At 45.3% G+C, this 16,264-nt stretch overlaps 1 protein-coding gene across 2 annotated transcripts in view; it reads left to right on the forward strand.

The window, feature by feature from the left end:
• The first annotated feature begins 6,981 nt into the window (after positions 1–6,981).
• Positions 6,982–16,264, forward strand: part of LOC110200036 (mitogen-activated protein kinase kinase kinase kinase 4-like) — a 233,465-nt gene continuing 224,182 nt past the window's right edge. For both annotated transcript variants that reach the window (XM_078148062.1, XM_078148063.1), the window contains exon 1: positions 6,982–7,353. In XM_078148062.1, the coding sequence (XP_078004188.1) occupies positions 7,291–7,353 (63 nt within the window). In that variant the 5' untranslated portion in view covers positions 6,982–7,290. The remainder of the gene's footprint in view (positions 7,354–16,264) is intronic.

The raw sequence follows: 16,264 nt of genomic DNA on the forward strand, positions 1-16,264 counted from the left end.
TAAGAGAGCTAAGATCACATTGGGAGTGAGAGAAGTCACTCCGGGGAGCAAGGAACAGAGAACCCAATATGAATTGGGATGTGAGCCAGGGTAGCTTTTGAAAACCACACTGGCTGGTGAGAATACTAGGAGACCATAAGATCCCCGGAACCTTCCCCTGTTTCCCCCTTACTTTAAGAACTGGCCTAGACAAGTAATCCTCCAGAGGGAAGGCAGTTGAATGACTCAGAACTCTCTCTCCCAAAAGGGAACATAGGGAGGAAGTTGTAGGAGGAGATTTGGGGGAGATGACTGGGTGAAGTGCTTTCTGAGAGAGGCACCAACTGGTTTTCTTTGCAATTTTGCTATCTTTGATAAACCATGTGGTTCCAGATTGATTGTGTAATACAAATATCCTTATAAATATTTGACCCTTTGATCAGATTGAGGGAGGAAATTCCAGATATGGGGTGAGGACAGAGCCATAGATTTGCCATAACTGTCTAATTATTCAGAGTAACATTTCATTTTCATCACCTAGCCTACATTTTAAATCCAGGCAAGAGGCTTTTCTAAACCTGCCCAGCATAAGGGAAGGGCCAACCTTCTGTAACTGTGTCAGAGAGACCTTGATGGGACCACTGGGCACGTGACTTGAATGACTGTTGGGCATGTTACATATTATACTTTCTTACTGGCCAATTAATTGATTAAGACCAGTGACAACTGGTTTTCCTGTAGGTTTAAGGAAGGTAGGCTAGGAGTGAATGTGGGTTGCTATTGCTGCTTCAGTACCTCAGAGATCACCTGGGATACCTCCTAAGCCTGCACCGGTGTAACAGTGATAATATACCACAAAGGCTGATGGGTAAAGAGTGCTGGACTGGGAGATGGGAGACCTGCTTGTCACTCTTGGATCTGCCATTTATGACCTATGTGATGTGGGGAAAGTCTTTTCTCTTTGGGCCCTCATCTGTGACATGAGAGGGTTTTACTAGATGATTATCTAGCAAGGTCCCTCTCAGCTCCAAATCTATCACCCAGTAGAATGCAAGTTGAGACTTTCATTTTTTTCTTTGTTTCCTTGGTATTCAGCATATAGTAGGCATTTAGTCAATTCCTGTTGAATTTAATATTAGATTCTATGCCCTATCACAGAAATGTTGTAAGGGCCGAATGAAAAAAACTATGAAAGCTCTTTGAAAAATATGAAGTACTATTCAAATGTAAGGTCTCAACCAGTTTTTTTTCCCCAAAAGGGCTGTGTGTATATGTGTGTGTGCGCGTGTGTGTGTGTGTGTGTGTGTGTGTGTGTGTGTGTGTGTGTGTATGTGTTTTCTTACAGTTTTAGAGAGATAGCTGCTTAGGGTACCAAAAAGTGAAGTGACTTGCTCAAGGTCATACAGCCTACAAGACTGATGTGTTACAGGTAAGATTTGAACTCAGGTATCTGCCTAATAGCAAGGCTAAGGCTTTCTGTCCATTAGGCAAATATCTCTGACAATCAGGGTTAAGTGACTTGTCCTAGGTCACAAAGCCAGTGTCTGAATTCAATTTGAACTCGGGTCCTCCTGACCCCAGGGCTGCTGCTGTATCCACTAGGGTGCCACCTAGCTGCCCCACCCCCACTGCCTCTCTTAAGAGTTGCCATGGCCAAAACTTAATGCAGGCAACCTGGTGATGAACCTCACTACTTATACTCTCTAGAATCTTTCTTGACGACCTCATCAGAGCCCATGGGTTTAATAATCATCTCGATGCAGTGAGGTATCCAGCCCTGACTCTTTCCTGAGTCCCAGTTCACCGTTATCAGCTGCCTCGAGGACATTGCCAGATGGACATTCTGTAGGCATCTCTCACTCAACATGTCCAAAAGAGAACTCTTCCCTCTCCCAAGGTACCACTATCCCTCCAGGCACCCAGGCTCACAATACCCATCATCCTGAACCCCTCACTCCTCCATTCTTCCCTGATCAGCTGCCAGGTCTTATTCATTCAATCTCCTCAACATCTCTTCCATCTGTTCTTTTCTTTCCATGTGGTCATCAGTATAGTTCAGACCCTCATCCCCACCTTACTCGGACTACTGCATAATCTTGCCATTGCTCTCCCAGCCTTCAGCTTCTCCTTTTTTCAATTCATCTTCCTGTATCTTCCAAAGTGATTCAAAACCCAGATCTGACTCTACCATTCCATTGCTCAAGAGTCCCCAGTGGCTACCTATTGCCTCTAGGATCAAATACAATCTTCTTGGTTTGACTGTTTCAAACCCTTCATAATCTTGCTCAGAAGAACACTATCGGGGGCAGCTAGGTGACGCAGTGGATAGAGAACCAGCCCTGAAGTCAGGAGGACCTGAGTTCAAATCCAGCCTCAAACCAAACACTTGACACTTACTAGCTGTGTGACCCTGGGCAAGTCACTTAACCCCAGTTGCCTAACAGCAATAAATAAATACAATAAAGAAGAACACTATCAGGCTTATTTCACTTCACTCCCCTCCATAAACTCTATACTTCAGCCCATTTTTCTTCCTTACTCTTCCTTGCAAACGACACTCATCTTCCATCCCCACACCTTTCTTTGCACAGGTTATCTCCCCATGCCAGAAATGCACTCCCTCCTCATCTTCACATTTTAGAATCCCAGGCTCCCTGCAAAGCTCAGCTCAAATGCCTCCTCCCACCAGAGGATTTTCCTAATCCCCTCAGCTGGTAATGCCTTTCTCTCACTAAAATTGCCTTGCATTACTTTCTATCAATTTTGTATTTACTGATATGTGTCTACATTTCTCCTAACTGAATAGGGGCAAAAAATCATTCATTTTTGTCTGTGTCCTTTGGCACCTGGTAGACACTTTAAAAATGCTTGTCCATTGATCAGTTAGGCTGGTCTTTAGACCTGTTGGATTTGAAGCATTTCCAGTTTTTTGGGCCTCTGTCCTGGGCCCCCTTCTTTTTTTTAGTCTCCACTATCTGTCTTGGTAAGCTCCTCAGCTCCCATAGGTTCACTCCATACAGATAATGCCCAGAGTTATACATCCAGCCCTAATTTTATCCTGAGCTCCAGTCTCTCACCACCACCTGTGTCTTGGACATCTTGAACTAGCTGTCCCAGAGACATATTAAACTCAACAAAATACAAAATATTTTCTCATCTCCTTTCCCCCTCCCCTCTCCCTGGCTTTCCTATGATTTTTTAGCAGCACTTCTGCCCTCCTAGTCACCCAGGGTCCCAGCCTCTTTGGTATCTCCGACTACTCACTTGCACTCACCCCACACATCCAAGCTGTTGCCAGATCTTCTCCTTTCTATCTTCACAACATCTCTCAGACAAACTCCCTTCTCTTAACTCAGCCACGGTCCTAGAACAAGCCCTTATCACGTCGCACCTGGGCTATTGTAATCGCCTTCTAACTGGTCTGGCTGCCTCATCTTTCCCTCCTCAATCCAGTTCTCACTCAGCTGCCAGTGATTTTCCTAAACCATAGGTTTGACCATACCACCCACCACCTACACCTCCCACTCAATAAACTCCAATGGTTTCCTGTTATCTACAGGATCAAACATAAATTCCTCCATTTGGCTTTTAAAAGCCTTTATAATTTGGTCCTTTCCTATCTTTCCAATCTTTTCACACTTGGTATTGCTCAAACATGATATTCTATCTTCCAACTCTGTTCCTTTTCACTGACTGTGTCTCCTTTTTCTAGTCATCTGCACCCCATCTCCCTCCCCTCCCCCCCTCTCCCCAAAGTGCCTTCTGAGATTACCTCCAATTTGTACTGTATATATCTTGTGGGCATAGAGATATTTGAACATTTCCTCTGCCATTAAAATATGAGCTCCTTCAGGGTGGAGACTATGGCAGAGTCTTTGAGACCTAGACTTACCTCCATCTTACAGGGAGGTTTCAGAGTACAGTTTCAGTGGTGAATTAGTATGATGATGATGTCTGGCAAGTGGCAAATTGAAAGTATTCAATCCCAGTGAATCTCTCATTTTGTCATGCCCTTGGTTCAGTTCTCACTTGGACTAAATATTTAGTTTCACCATCCATAATAAACACAAATGTTCAACAGGAGGAATGCGAGAAAAAAAAGTATATGGGGAGAGGGGAAAGTGGGGGAAGGAGAGAGAGGGGAGACAGGGGGGATGGGGAGAAGGGGGAAGAGAGAGGGAGGAGAGAACAAGAACCTTAGAGGTTAAATGACATTAATCAATCAATAAATATTTATGAAGTACCTATTATGTGGCAAGAACTGTATTAGGTACTGAGAATACAAAGAATGAAAGGGTTCTTACTCAAAATGGGCTCATGTTCTAAAGGCAGAGACACCAAGTACATATAAAAATACATATAGCATAAGTGTGATGTTTATATATGTGTGTATATTTACATACATGTGTATATATAAATGTATGCATGCATACATATACAGGTGTCCCCAAAGTCTTAGTGCAGTTTTAAGCAGTTAAGGCTAATTAGTTAAACCTTAATAGCTTAAAACTGCACTAAGACTTTGGGGACACTGTGTGTGAGACACACACAGAGTCCTTAAATACAAGGTACTGGTATTTATACAAGAACTGCTTGTTACTAAGACTGATGGTTGTTGTTTCTTTAAAAGTTTTTGAAGTGAAATTAAGCCTGAGCATTCCTTTCCAGAAGACTGCAGTTCTCTCTTTTTATTAATGGCACTTATACTTCAGGTGTGAGGCTCAAATAAGATAATAAATGTGAGTGCTTATAAAGCCCAGGGCAGATTTATTAATCAGTTAACAAATATCTTAATTAGGGGCTTGTACTAGGAGCTGAAGATAAAAAGACGAAAACCAGACCCTGTCCTCAAGGAGTTTACATTCTGTCGGGAGGGAAACAAGCAAAAATAAAGTAAATATAAGTTAGTGGGGGTGGGGAGCGTACTAGCAGTTGAGGAAATCAGGAAAAGCTTCATGTAGGAGGTAGTGTCTTGAAAGAAGAGTCAACAGCAAACACAATTCTTGTCCCAAAAGATTATACTCTAGGGAGGCAAGACCTGCGAGCCATTAATCAGAAGGATAAACTTGCTTTTAAAAAAATGAGCATTGCAAAAGTGTTCTGAGGGGGAGGTCAAAGATTTAGGGGAAGCAATCAGGAGAAACCTCATGGAGGAAGTAGAATTTGACTTTCTGGAAAGGTAATAATGTTGTATGGGGCTGCCCTTGGGAAGCTGGTGATAGATACTATGTTGGTTGGTCAAGTATTTCCTGTTAAGAATTCTGTTAAGAACTGGGCTCCTAGAAGCTACCTGGGGTTTTATGACTTACCCTGACAGGCTATTTATTAAGTGCCTACTAGGTGCCAGGCACTGTGCTGGAGAAGCAAAGTTTTTTTTTTTTAAATAGTTCCTGCTCTTATTTATAGGGAGACATTTACACATATAGTGTGAATATAAAGAGAAAGTAAAGATTGGGGGTGGAGAGACACTAGATGCTTGGGGTGACGATGAAGAAAGGATTCATATGGAGGTAGCACTTCACCTGAGCTTTGATGGGAACTAGGGGTTCTGAGAAGCATTGGTGAGGAAGGAGGGACTATTGTGCATGAGAGGGGGCGAAGCTTGTGTAGTGGTAAAGAGATGGAATATCATGTATAAAGGGGCAAGAAGGTCCAAGGGTAGGTATTTCAGGAAAAGTTCCCAGTTCTCCAAACAAAATTCATTTTTGTTTCACGTTCATTCAAACTCCATTTGGTGGAAACGAAAGCAACACTGGAGAGACGGTGTGGACCAGTGCACAAAGTACTGGAGGTAGCTAGTCTGAGGATTCCAAGCGAGCAGCCTGGCACCCACTGCCTTTTGCTACCTGTATAACTCCTGTGCCCAGTTCTGGGCCTGAAAGTTTTCTTCTCTGTAACATGAATTGGACTAGTTGGCTTCGGAGGTACCTTCCAGATTTAGATCAAGGAGCCTATGTTTGACCCTGGGTAGGTCACTGCCCATCTGTAGGTATCAATTTCCTTACTTCTAAAACAAGGGGGTTGGACTGGATGGCCTCAGAGGTTACCTGCAGCTCTACATCTAGAATCTTAAGATGCTGACTGACAGGACCCACCGGGCTCCCCGGGATTCCCTGTCTCTCCCTACCTAGACGGCAAAGAGTGCCAGGGCAGGCTCCCCTGTCACATCCGTGAACGGAGTTCCCTGGATCACCGGGGACTGAGGGGGGTGAAAGCCCGAACGGTCAGGGTGCCCCAGGGCTCCACTCGCCAGCCTGAGGGCGGGAGGGATGAACGGTGGGACCAGACCTCAGCCCAGGGGAACCTTCTTAGGGGGCGCTTCCAGTTTCATGCAGGACCACGTGCGGTCCGTGCAGCTGCGGGCTGGCGGACGAGGCCAAGCGGGGGCACTTCGCGTATGGTCCCTCCGGATCCCACGCTGCCCCTCCGGCCCGTGGTCCTTCAGAGCGTCCGGCAGCCCGCGTGCTCCGGGCTCCGGCCCCGGCCCGGGCGGCAGCCTCCCCAGCCCCGGAGGCACGTCACTTCCTTCCCCAAACTTTTTCTTTCTTTTTTTTTTTTTTTCCCGAGGAAATGTCTCTGCAAAAAAGTTGTCCTGCGAGGAGCCGGGGGCCGGACGCTGTTGCTGTGGCTGGAGCGGAGCTGTGGGGTCGGGAGGCAGCGGGACGACAGGGACGGAGGCAGGGGCAGTGGCGATTACCTCTGCCCTCCTAAAAGCCGTATCGGCTGGGGACTGGCTCTGGGGACAGGGCGCCGCGGGCGCAGGCTGGTGGAGCGCACAGCCCTTCGGCGGCCCCCTGGCGGGGTGACCCCCGGCGGGCCCCCTCCGGCTCCGGCTCCGGCTCCCCCTCCTCCTCCTCCTCCTCCTCCTCCTCCTCCCCCTCCCCTTTCTCTCTCCTCCTTCCCCCTCCCTCTCCTGCCCCCCCCCCCGCATCCCGGCCTCTGGTCCTGCCCTCCTTCCATCCCCCCCCCCACTTTGCCCCCTCCTCCTCTTTTCCCCTCCCCTCCCCGCCCTCTTTTGCCCCCTCCCCGTCAGCTCAAGTCCAAGGGAGTTGCAGCCCAGGCGGGCATTCGGTCAGTACAGCTGGCGCCCTCAGCTCGTGCCCAACGCACTCTGACAGGCTCCTCTGACTACCGTCGCCGTCGTTGCTCTTCGCATCTCTGCAGCCCCAGAACCGAACTCCGAGCCAAACTCCAAGCCAATCTCCGATCCCGACCTACACCTCGACCCCCGCCCCAACCCCAACCCCAACCCCTGCCCCGACCCCAGCCACGTCCCCGGCCAGGGCTTCGGCCCCGGCCCCGACTGCAACAATGGCTATGGCTAGAGTCTCGTCGCCTCGGAGCCTGGACCACATCGACCTGTCCACTCTGAGGGTGAGTGAGCGCTTGCCATGCGTGCGGGCGTCCCGCCGCTGGCGCCCGTCTAAAGCGCGCGCGGCTCTGCACCCGGCTCTGGGAGCGGGGCATATGCAAGCAGCATTGCACGGGTGCTTCTGACGGGCGAGGAGAGGGGACCGGCCAGGACCGAGGCAAAGCTCGCCTCCCCTGCCCTCCCCCCTTGCCAGCCCAGCTGGGCAGGTTCGGCGCCTGTCGAGGCTGACCATCCCTGCCTGCAGGGCACGGCTTCCCTGGACCTCGGCTAGTGCGGGGTCCACAGAGTGCGGTGCTCAACTTCTCTTCGTGTGTGTGTGTGTGTGTGTGTGTCTGTGTGTGTGTGTCTGTGTGTCTGTGTCTGTGTTGTCTGTGTCTGTGGTGGTGGGAGGTGGGAGTCTTCCTAGGATCTGTAGATTTAGAGCTGAAAGGGATCTTGGAGATCACTTAGCCAAACCTTCCCACTTTACATATGGGGACTCAACTGAGACTCCAAGAAGACACGGGATTTGCCCTGGATCGCACAGGTAGTGAAAGGGCAGTCAAAATTAGAACCCAAGTCCTCTGAGTCTAAATCTAGCACCCTTTCCACTGTGACCCTCTCTCTCTCTCTCTCTCTCTCTCTCTCTCTCTCTCTCTCTCTCTCTCTCTCTCTCTCTCTCTCTCTCACACACACACACACACACACACACACACACACACACACACTCACACATTCACACATATAGGGTGGGGTGGGCACGGGGCTCAGAAATCCACTTTAGAAGGAAACAATTCTCCTAAACGAAGAGATTCTGTCAAATCAACGGAAGTGTTCAGGTTTACCCAATGCAAACGCAGTTCAGGAAGTTTCTCACTTTTTAAAGAGTTGCTTCTTTTTGGTTTGAGTTTGTTGCGCATTTTCAGGGAGAAAGCTCATAGCTGCTTGGGGGGCGGGGGGGGGGAGGTTATCTTCCCTTGCCCACCGCCACTGCTGTAAGAGGTCGGAGGTTTTCACCCGTGTATATCCCCCCCCATGTCTGATCTTTCCTCATTAGTAATTTTGATTTTGGCAGAATCATTTATTTCTCCCGAAACTGATTCTGGTAAAGTTTGAGGTTTTCATCTTTGTGGATCATTTCCTTCCCCCCCCCATGCCTGACCTTTATTAATATTAATATAGTAATATAATATAATTAGCACAGCACCTGGCATACAGTGAACACTTAGTAAATGCTTTATCTAATATTAGTGTTATTTTGGAAGCACCATCTTTCCTTTGCAATAAGCCCGGAGCTCTTACTGCACCCCACCAAGCACATTTACTGAGTTCTTTTTCGAAGTTGTTATTTTATTCCCAGCTTCCCCTGAATGCAAAGGGCAGCTGAGTATTGCAAAAGCGGCAGGCAGGCAGGCACCTCCGTGGAATGAGTGCAGGGTAACTTTAAGAACGGAGCATTTGATGCTTGTCTGTTTTGAGAAAAGCTAAATATTAACCTTAGGTGAAAGGACTTTTGAAAATCCCATTGGCATACATAAGTATTACTGCACTCTGATGACATTTATAGACTGCCCCCTTTGTATTTGGGATTGTGTCCTGCCAGTCAAAAACCAAAAACAAACAAACAAACAAAAAACCAAGGAAGACGAAATCTATCAAGAGTATTTCCTCTGTCGCTCTTCTATTACATATTGAGATTTTTTTTAAAGGGGTAGTATGTGAATAATAATTTAGCAAAGTTATCTCATCCACGGGAAATCAACAGACTCATTGTATCGCAAGTATTAGCACTGTAATTGCTAATGCTGCTTTAAAAATACAAACAGAGCTTTTTAAAAAAGCTCGATTTTGTCTTTCCATGGCTCCACTCAGAAAATACCCCATTTCTGTCCTTGATTATTTTTTATTCAATTCCACAAGCATGTTTTAAGTACTTATTATAGGTGACAAACACTGTGTTGGGCTCTGGAGATGAAAAGAAAAACATTTTTCCCCTCAAGAAGATTATTGGGGGGGGAACCCACACATAGGCAGCTACATAAATTGGATGAGTCTACAAAGTAATTTGGAAGGTGTCTGTTGAGAGGGGTTGTGTGTGTGACTAACACCTGGGGGAATCAGGAAGGCCTCTTATAGGAGGTGACATTTTAGCTGAGTCTTAAGGGGAGCTAAGGGTTTAAAGAGATCAAGGTCAGGAGAGAGAGAACATTCTGAGTAGGGGGGACATTTTGTGCAAACGTTCAGAATTAGGAGATGGGAGTGGGCACCAAAGATAGTGCCAGAACAGAATTTTCAAGGTCAGTTTAGATTCCGCCCCCCGCCCCCCATGAAAGAATAAAGCCAACGAAGAAAAGTTGAACGAATGCAGACTTTTTTCCTCACGTAGAGGAGATAGAAAAGCAAACTAGGGCAAATATGCAAAACCACAGACAGGCAAACCGAACAAACTATTTTCTAAAAATGACGAGAGGAATGGAAAAATCCTCATGGAAATGATGGGGCAGGGAATTCCAAACCCAAGGAGAAGAGAGGGTCTTGTTGCCACACACATTAAAGAAAAACAAAATTGGGAGAGAACACTGACTGGGTCGTGTCCTTGGTCCTTGTCTTCTGATTTCAAACTAAGGACGTGGAAGAGAATAACTCGCATTTATGTATCACTTTAAGGCTTACAATGCTCATTCCTCCTGACAACCCTGTGATACTTTCAGGGGCCACAAATATTAACTCCTAGTGCCTGACACATCGGCTCTTAGGAAATGCTTATTGATGGATCGTTGAACTCCATAGTACAGATGAAATTATGGCCAAGAGGGGGGAAATGTCTTGCCCAGGATCCCAAAGCTAGTAAGGGTCGCTGAGTCCAGGTCTCTCCTGCCAAATCTAGCGCTCTTTCCACCACACTGGCTGCCTCTCCAAAGTAGATAAAGGTGAAAGCATTAATTTTCAAAGAGGAGCCACATGCAATAGTCTTCTAGGTATAAATAAATTAGATTGTCATCGCAGTGGTGGGAAAGAGATTTGTGAACCAACGCTTTGGCACCCAGCTTCAGAGCCGAAACTGAATGTGGCATCATCTAGATTCAAGTTGCAGTTAGTCCACTAAAAGCCAGGACAAACCCTCATTTTCTAAATTTTTCCATTCTCACTTGCTGTACTTGATTGGATTTTTATCACCTTTAGTGTTGAGGGAATTTCCCCCAGACTCAAGTTTTCCCAAGGACCTTAGCCATAGATTAGATGGAAGTTCCTCTCAATTGAAACACACGTACACCCTTAAAACCTTTAATATGGTCCAGGATGAATCTACTATCATGTTGGCAACTAAAGTACATTTCATTGTTCTGGGGTTTCAATGTATGTGATTTATTTCACACATTTCTGGAGAAATGTAATGTCACTGTCTCTGTCCTGTTTTTCGGAGCACCCTAAAGGTGATAAAAATAAGCAAGAAAGCTGGCATATGGTAAGATGCATTGTAATAATTGCCCTCCAAGTGATGAACGTGTGGGTCAGAATTTTGGCACCTGTCAACAGAAAGTATAGGAGCTTGGCAATAAGCAATAAGTGGTGGTACAGACTATAGAGGTTTGAAAGTTAGCAAAGGGAAAACAGATGAGTGGGTTCGTTAAGGACTTGGCCCAGCCAGAAGATCTATCCAGTATGTTCCAGGTGACGATGCCCAACCAAACAAGGATGTTCCAAGGATCTAAGGCAAAGTCCAGCGTGGTAGCCTCAATACTTCTTACTGGGCCCACTGTTTCCCTTGGTGATCTGAGGAAAATAGAGGGTCTAAGTGCTTTGGTCTTAGACATCTTTATGAAAGTCAGAAGGCATTAAGTGTGATTTCCATAGCCAAAAACAATAGGAGAGGCAGCTTGACACAGTAGACTCTAGAGTGGCAGCCTTGTCTTTAGCCAAAGAGTTAGAAAGATCTGAGTTCAATCCTGCCTCTAACACCTGCTGGCTGTGTGACCCTGAACAAGTCATGGAAACCCTTAGTGCCCCAGGCAATTCTCATAAGACCAAGTTTAAAATAGGTGCCTATGTACATTGGTAGAGGGAGTTTCCTCACTAAGTATTTCTACACTGATATGATTGCAAGTTTAGTTTCTCCAAAAATAATAGTGGAGGGGGGAGAGGGAGAGAAGAAGAAGAAGAAGAAGAAGAAGAAGAAGAAGAAGAAGAAGAAGAAGAAGAAGAAGAAGAAGAAGAAGAAGAAGAGAAAAGGAGAGACGAGAGGAGAGGGAAGGGGAGAGAGAGAAGAGAGAAGAGGAGGGGGGGAGAGAAGAAAAAAAGAAAAGAGGAGAGGAAAGGGAGGGAGGGAGAGAGAAGAGGAGAGGAGAGATGGGGACAGAGAGAGAGAGAGAGAGAGAGAGAGAGAGAGAGAGAGAGAGAGAGATCCAAAGAATTCTGACACGTGTCTTGAAGCTAAAGAAAGCATAGAATAACAGCTGGAAGGCCCTTCCAGAGGTCATCGGGTCCAGCCCCCTCATGTTTGTCACTAAGGCGTGGTGAAATTTTCACCCCCACCTCAGACGTCCATTCCAAGCAGGGCCCGCTGAATTGACTGTGGTTATTGGTGATGTGGCACTGAGGACTTCCCATAAGTGTGAGGCACTACCCCTTTAAGGTTCTGTGTATCTTTCACACAGCTAGCCATACCTGAAGTAGCTTAGACTCCCAGGCAATGTCTTTGGGGCTATAAGATTAATTCTTTGTCCCCGAATCCCTAGGGTTGATTGTCCCAAAGGGCAATCAGTGATGCTCCTTCCTGATCATTGTGGTCTTTGAGTTTGCATTATCTCTGATTATACAGGCTTGGAGGAAGGCAACGACATGGGCTAATCCAAAACAGCAGATGATTTCTCTTGCAATTGCATTCTATTTATATGTTAATGTACCTGCCATCTCTCCTACTCCCCCACCACACTGCCCAAACCTGTTCTCTGCCCTTCAGTCACTCACTGCTCCCATTTCACCCAGCCCATTAACCCCTCCTAGCTATTCTGGACCCCTCCACCTCCCCTAGACTCCATCGTCAGCTATTTCAGTGCTGGAAAGGGCACCGGCTTTGGAGCCAGAGGATCCAAGTGACCTTAGGCTAGGGACTTTCCCCTCTCTGGGCCTCCCTGTCTTTGCTTCTCCCCCCACCGTGTAACTGTGAGTGCCTCCTAAGGTTCTATTCTTGCCCTTTTCCAGTTCATGTTTTTCCATGACTTCAGCTATTACCTATGTGAAGACATCGTTCAGCTTTCTCCATCCCCAGCTTTTGCCCCTCGCTTGTGGGCTTTTCTCCTATGTTCTGATGGTGTACGGGACACTTTCCCTTGGAAACGCTGCTCTTAGTTCAAGGCTTACAGTGTCCGAATCAAAGCTCATCATTTTCCTCCTCAAACTGCCTTCCCTTAGGTACACCAATGTTACTGCCATTCTTTTAGTCTTTCTGACTTGAAGCTTGGCCTTATCTGTGACTCTTTTCCCCTCCTTCATCTTCCAAATCCAAGCTGCCACCAAATCCTACCATTTCTTCCTTCCAGGTAACTTGGGGTCAAATTTACCTACATTCAAATTCTGCTTTGGCCACTTACTCCTTGGACGATCTTGGCAAGTCACTTTGCCTCTCCAGGGATCTGTTTCCTCCTCTGTAAAATGATGGGGTTGGACTAAATGATGTCTAAGGTCCCTTAGAGCTCCGAGTCTATGACCCTGTGATTCCGTGTCGATCCCTGTGTGCCTAGAATAGTACAACAGCTGACTTTCCTTCGACTAGTCTTTTCTGTCTTCTAACCCACCAAATTTTCCTTTTCTTAGGCTAAATTTAAAATCACAGAGCCTCAAAATACTAATGGCTAGAGGAGGAAGCCCTGAAATTTCCTGAAGGTCTGGGCATAGTCAGCCTGGTTATCTGTGTGTTCGAAAGTACGACAAAACCACATATATGCATGTAGGATTTTTTTCTTAGACAGAACCTATGGTTCCATTGATGGAGGGAACTCCCTATAGCCCTGCAGATCAGAATCTGCTCTGTTACAGCTGCCTGAGGCACTAAAGAATGAAGCAATTGTACCCAGAGTGTCAAAGCCAGGATGCGTCAGAGGTTAAGATTTGAACTCAGGTCTTCTTGGCTTTGAGGCCAGCTCTCGACCCACTAAGCTGTGTTGCTTTTCATGGAACTGTTCATAGAATGCTTTAGGACTTCATGAGAGGCAGCATAGTGTAACAGATTGTATACTGAGCTTGAAGGCAGGAAGACCTGGATTCAAATCCTCCCTCTGACACTAGCTGTGTCATCATTGGCAAGTCATCTAGCGTCTCAAACCTCAGTTTCCCCCTCTGTAAAATAATGGAGTGGGCTGGATTCAGTGGCCTCTAAGATCCCATCCAGCTCTAAATCTCTAAACCTACAATTTGGTTTTTACCAGTTTCTTCTCAGTCCCTTATGCAGAGTTTCTTAAACTTTTCCCACTTCTAACCCCTTTTTGAGTTTCAGCAGTGTTTGTTAGCATTGTGTGACCTGAAGGCATGCACAGTGCAAAGTGTGCATACTTTGTGTTCAGAACCAAGGCTGCAGTTAAGTTAGGGGATGCAACATGGGCAAGCACTGCCAGAAACACCTTGGAATCATTAGGCATTTGATTTTGAATTAATTTTTGGTCCTTGCACGTTTAGAAACCTTTTATTGTTGCCAAATGTTTCGCAGCCCACGGTTTAAGAAGCACTGCCTATGGGATGGGGTTAGCTTGTTTTCTGGTCACTTTCCTTCCAGATATAAGAAAACCATGGCAGGGAGAAGACCCCAGACTTCTTCTCAAGGTAACACTGCAGGCAGGGTGACAATTCTGTGGCTTGGAGGACCGTGAAAGAAGGAGGGCTTCTCTGATGGATAGCTGTTTGTTTTCTGATATCAAACATTCCTTCTTAGATTTTGCTTGAGGTTACAGAATTTACATTTTTGCCTCTGACTACAGGTCAGTGGTAAAGTTGAGAGGAGAACTCAGGGTGCCACTGTCCTAGTCTATTGCTTAACCATCACTTTTAGACATCCATGCCTCACTTAGTAAGTGAAAAGTTAGAGGAAAAAATAGTAGAAAATAAAATCTTGTCTTAGAACAGACAAATTGTAGTTTGAATATGCTGCCTCTAAAACACAGCTCTTCTTTTCCCAGTGTTATCTACTGATCTAAGATCATAGGATCCTAGTTCTAGATCCAAAAGGGACCTTAGAGGCCATCAACTCCAACCTCCTCGTTCTATAGAGGGGGAAACTGAGGCATAGGGCAGGGAAGTGACTTTGTAAAGAGAAGAGCTGAGATTGAAACCCTATTTCTGTTACTTCACATTCAATATTCTTTCCACTATACCTATATTGGAGATAAATAGGGTAAACTTCAAAGGAAAGACCCCAGAGAAAGATACACAGGAAAACACTTTATTTACAAGTTCTAAAGGGAAGGTGAAATTCAATCCAAAACTTGAATCTTTGAGACTTCTGCTAAAGAGGAATGCTGGAAGTATCAGAACATTTTTTTTTAATTTTAGGGGAGGAAGAATGTTTCTAAAGTAATGTGGATATGGCTCAAATGAATTCTAAATAAATAGGTGCAGACTTGAAACCATATTGATTATTTTCCCTAATAGCCGACTTTTGAATGATCACAGCTACCTCCGACCAAGTCCAAATAAGGGCCTTGCTTTATTCATTTCACTGCATGGGACTCCAAAAAGGACTTTAGAGAATATAAACTAGGTTTGTCATCAAAGAATCGCAGAGAAATTCTAAAGAGAATCTTAAGTGGTCCCTTCACATGCAGAAAACGTAGTCTCTCACTAATTCTGTGCCTTCAGTTGCCCAAATAAGGACCTTGAAGGAAACAAAGAATGGTCCTTCAGGCAGTGATATCAATAGGCATCAACTAATGTGACTGATGGTTTTGACAGTTGGCCACAGACTGATCCTACCAAGTTAATAATGTTTCCCATAAATCTCCCAATGATATCTACAGAAGAATTCTGCTAAGGTGATAAATGGTTCAAGCAGATACAGAAAAACTCCTTTTCTTGGCTATGCTTTTCATCACATAAATCTCACCATGAGTTATTATAAAAGTAACACATTTTATATCAAGATCACCCCAAGAGTGATCTACTTTTACTTCTAATTTCTTAATAAAAAAAACAACTTTTATCTAACTTGGACAATTAAAAGGAGACCTAGGCCATGAAATAATTGATTATTGATGAGATTGTCTCTTGGTGACATTTATTTTGAAAATAATTTTGGTAAAAAAGAGAGCTGCCTTCTCAGATGAATGGGAGCTGCATCCAGCCAAGGAGAGGTAGAGTTGTTGAGTTTCAAAGCTCAGGTGATACCTTGTATGTGAAGCCTTTTTTGATATTGTCCCATCCCTACCCCTGCCAAAATTACTTGGTATGTATCATTTCTGTATATAGTCATTTACATGTATACACATGGTCTTTCCCAACAGAATACTAACTCCTTGAGGGCAAGGACTAATTTCAGTTTTATTCTTGTATCCCTAGTACTTGGATAGTGCCTAACATATAGTAGGCACTTAATAAATGTTTTTTGGTTGACCATGAGCCATTCATTCGCTTTGTCCCAATGTGTCCCAGCAGAATCCAACCATGGAGCTCTTGTATGAGCCATATGTTTGTCTGCATGTAATCAGTGGGAATGGAATATGTTGGGGAAAGGTGAGTGGGTATATCTATATTGACCAAAATACAGCAAAGATTTGGTTATTATCCAGCCCATTTGCCCAGTCATTTCTCCCATAGAGACTCAATCACACCTTCAGTTTGTATAGAAAGCTATCCACCTCTCTAAATCATTACCAAGATCAAATTTGGATGTGGACAACAGTGGAGAACTGGATCAGATAATTGTGAACAAGTGAATGATCCACTTCA

Source organism: Phascolarctos cinereus, unplaced genomic scaffold (genome assembly GCF_003287225.1).
Source record: "Phascolarctos cinereus isolate Bilbo 61053 unplaced genomic scaffold, phaCin_HiC Scaffold_8;HRSCAF=390, whole genome shotgun sequence".
In the NCBI taxonomy this organism is placed as follows: Eukaryota; Metazoa; Chordata; class Mammalia; order Diprotodontia; family Phascolarctidae; genus Phascolarctos; species Phascolarctos cinereus.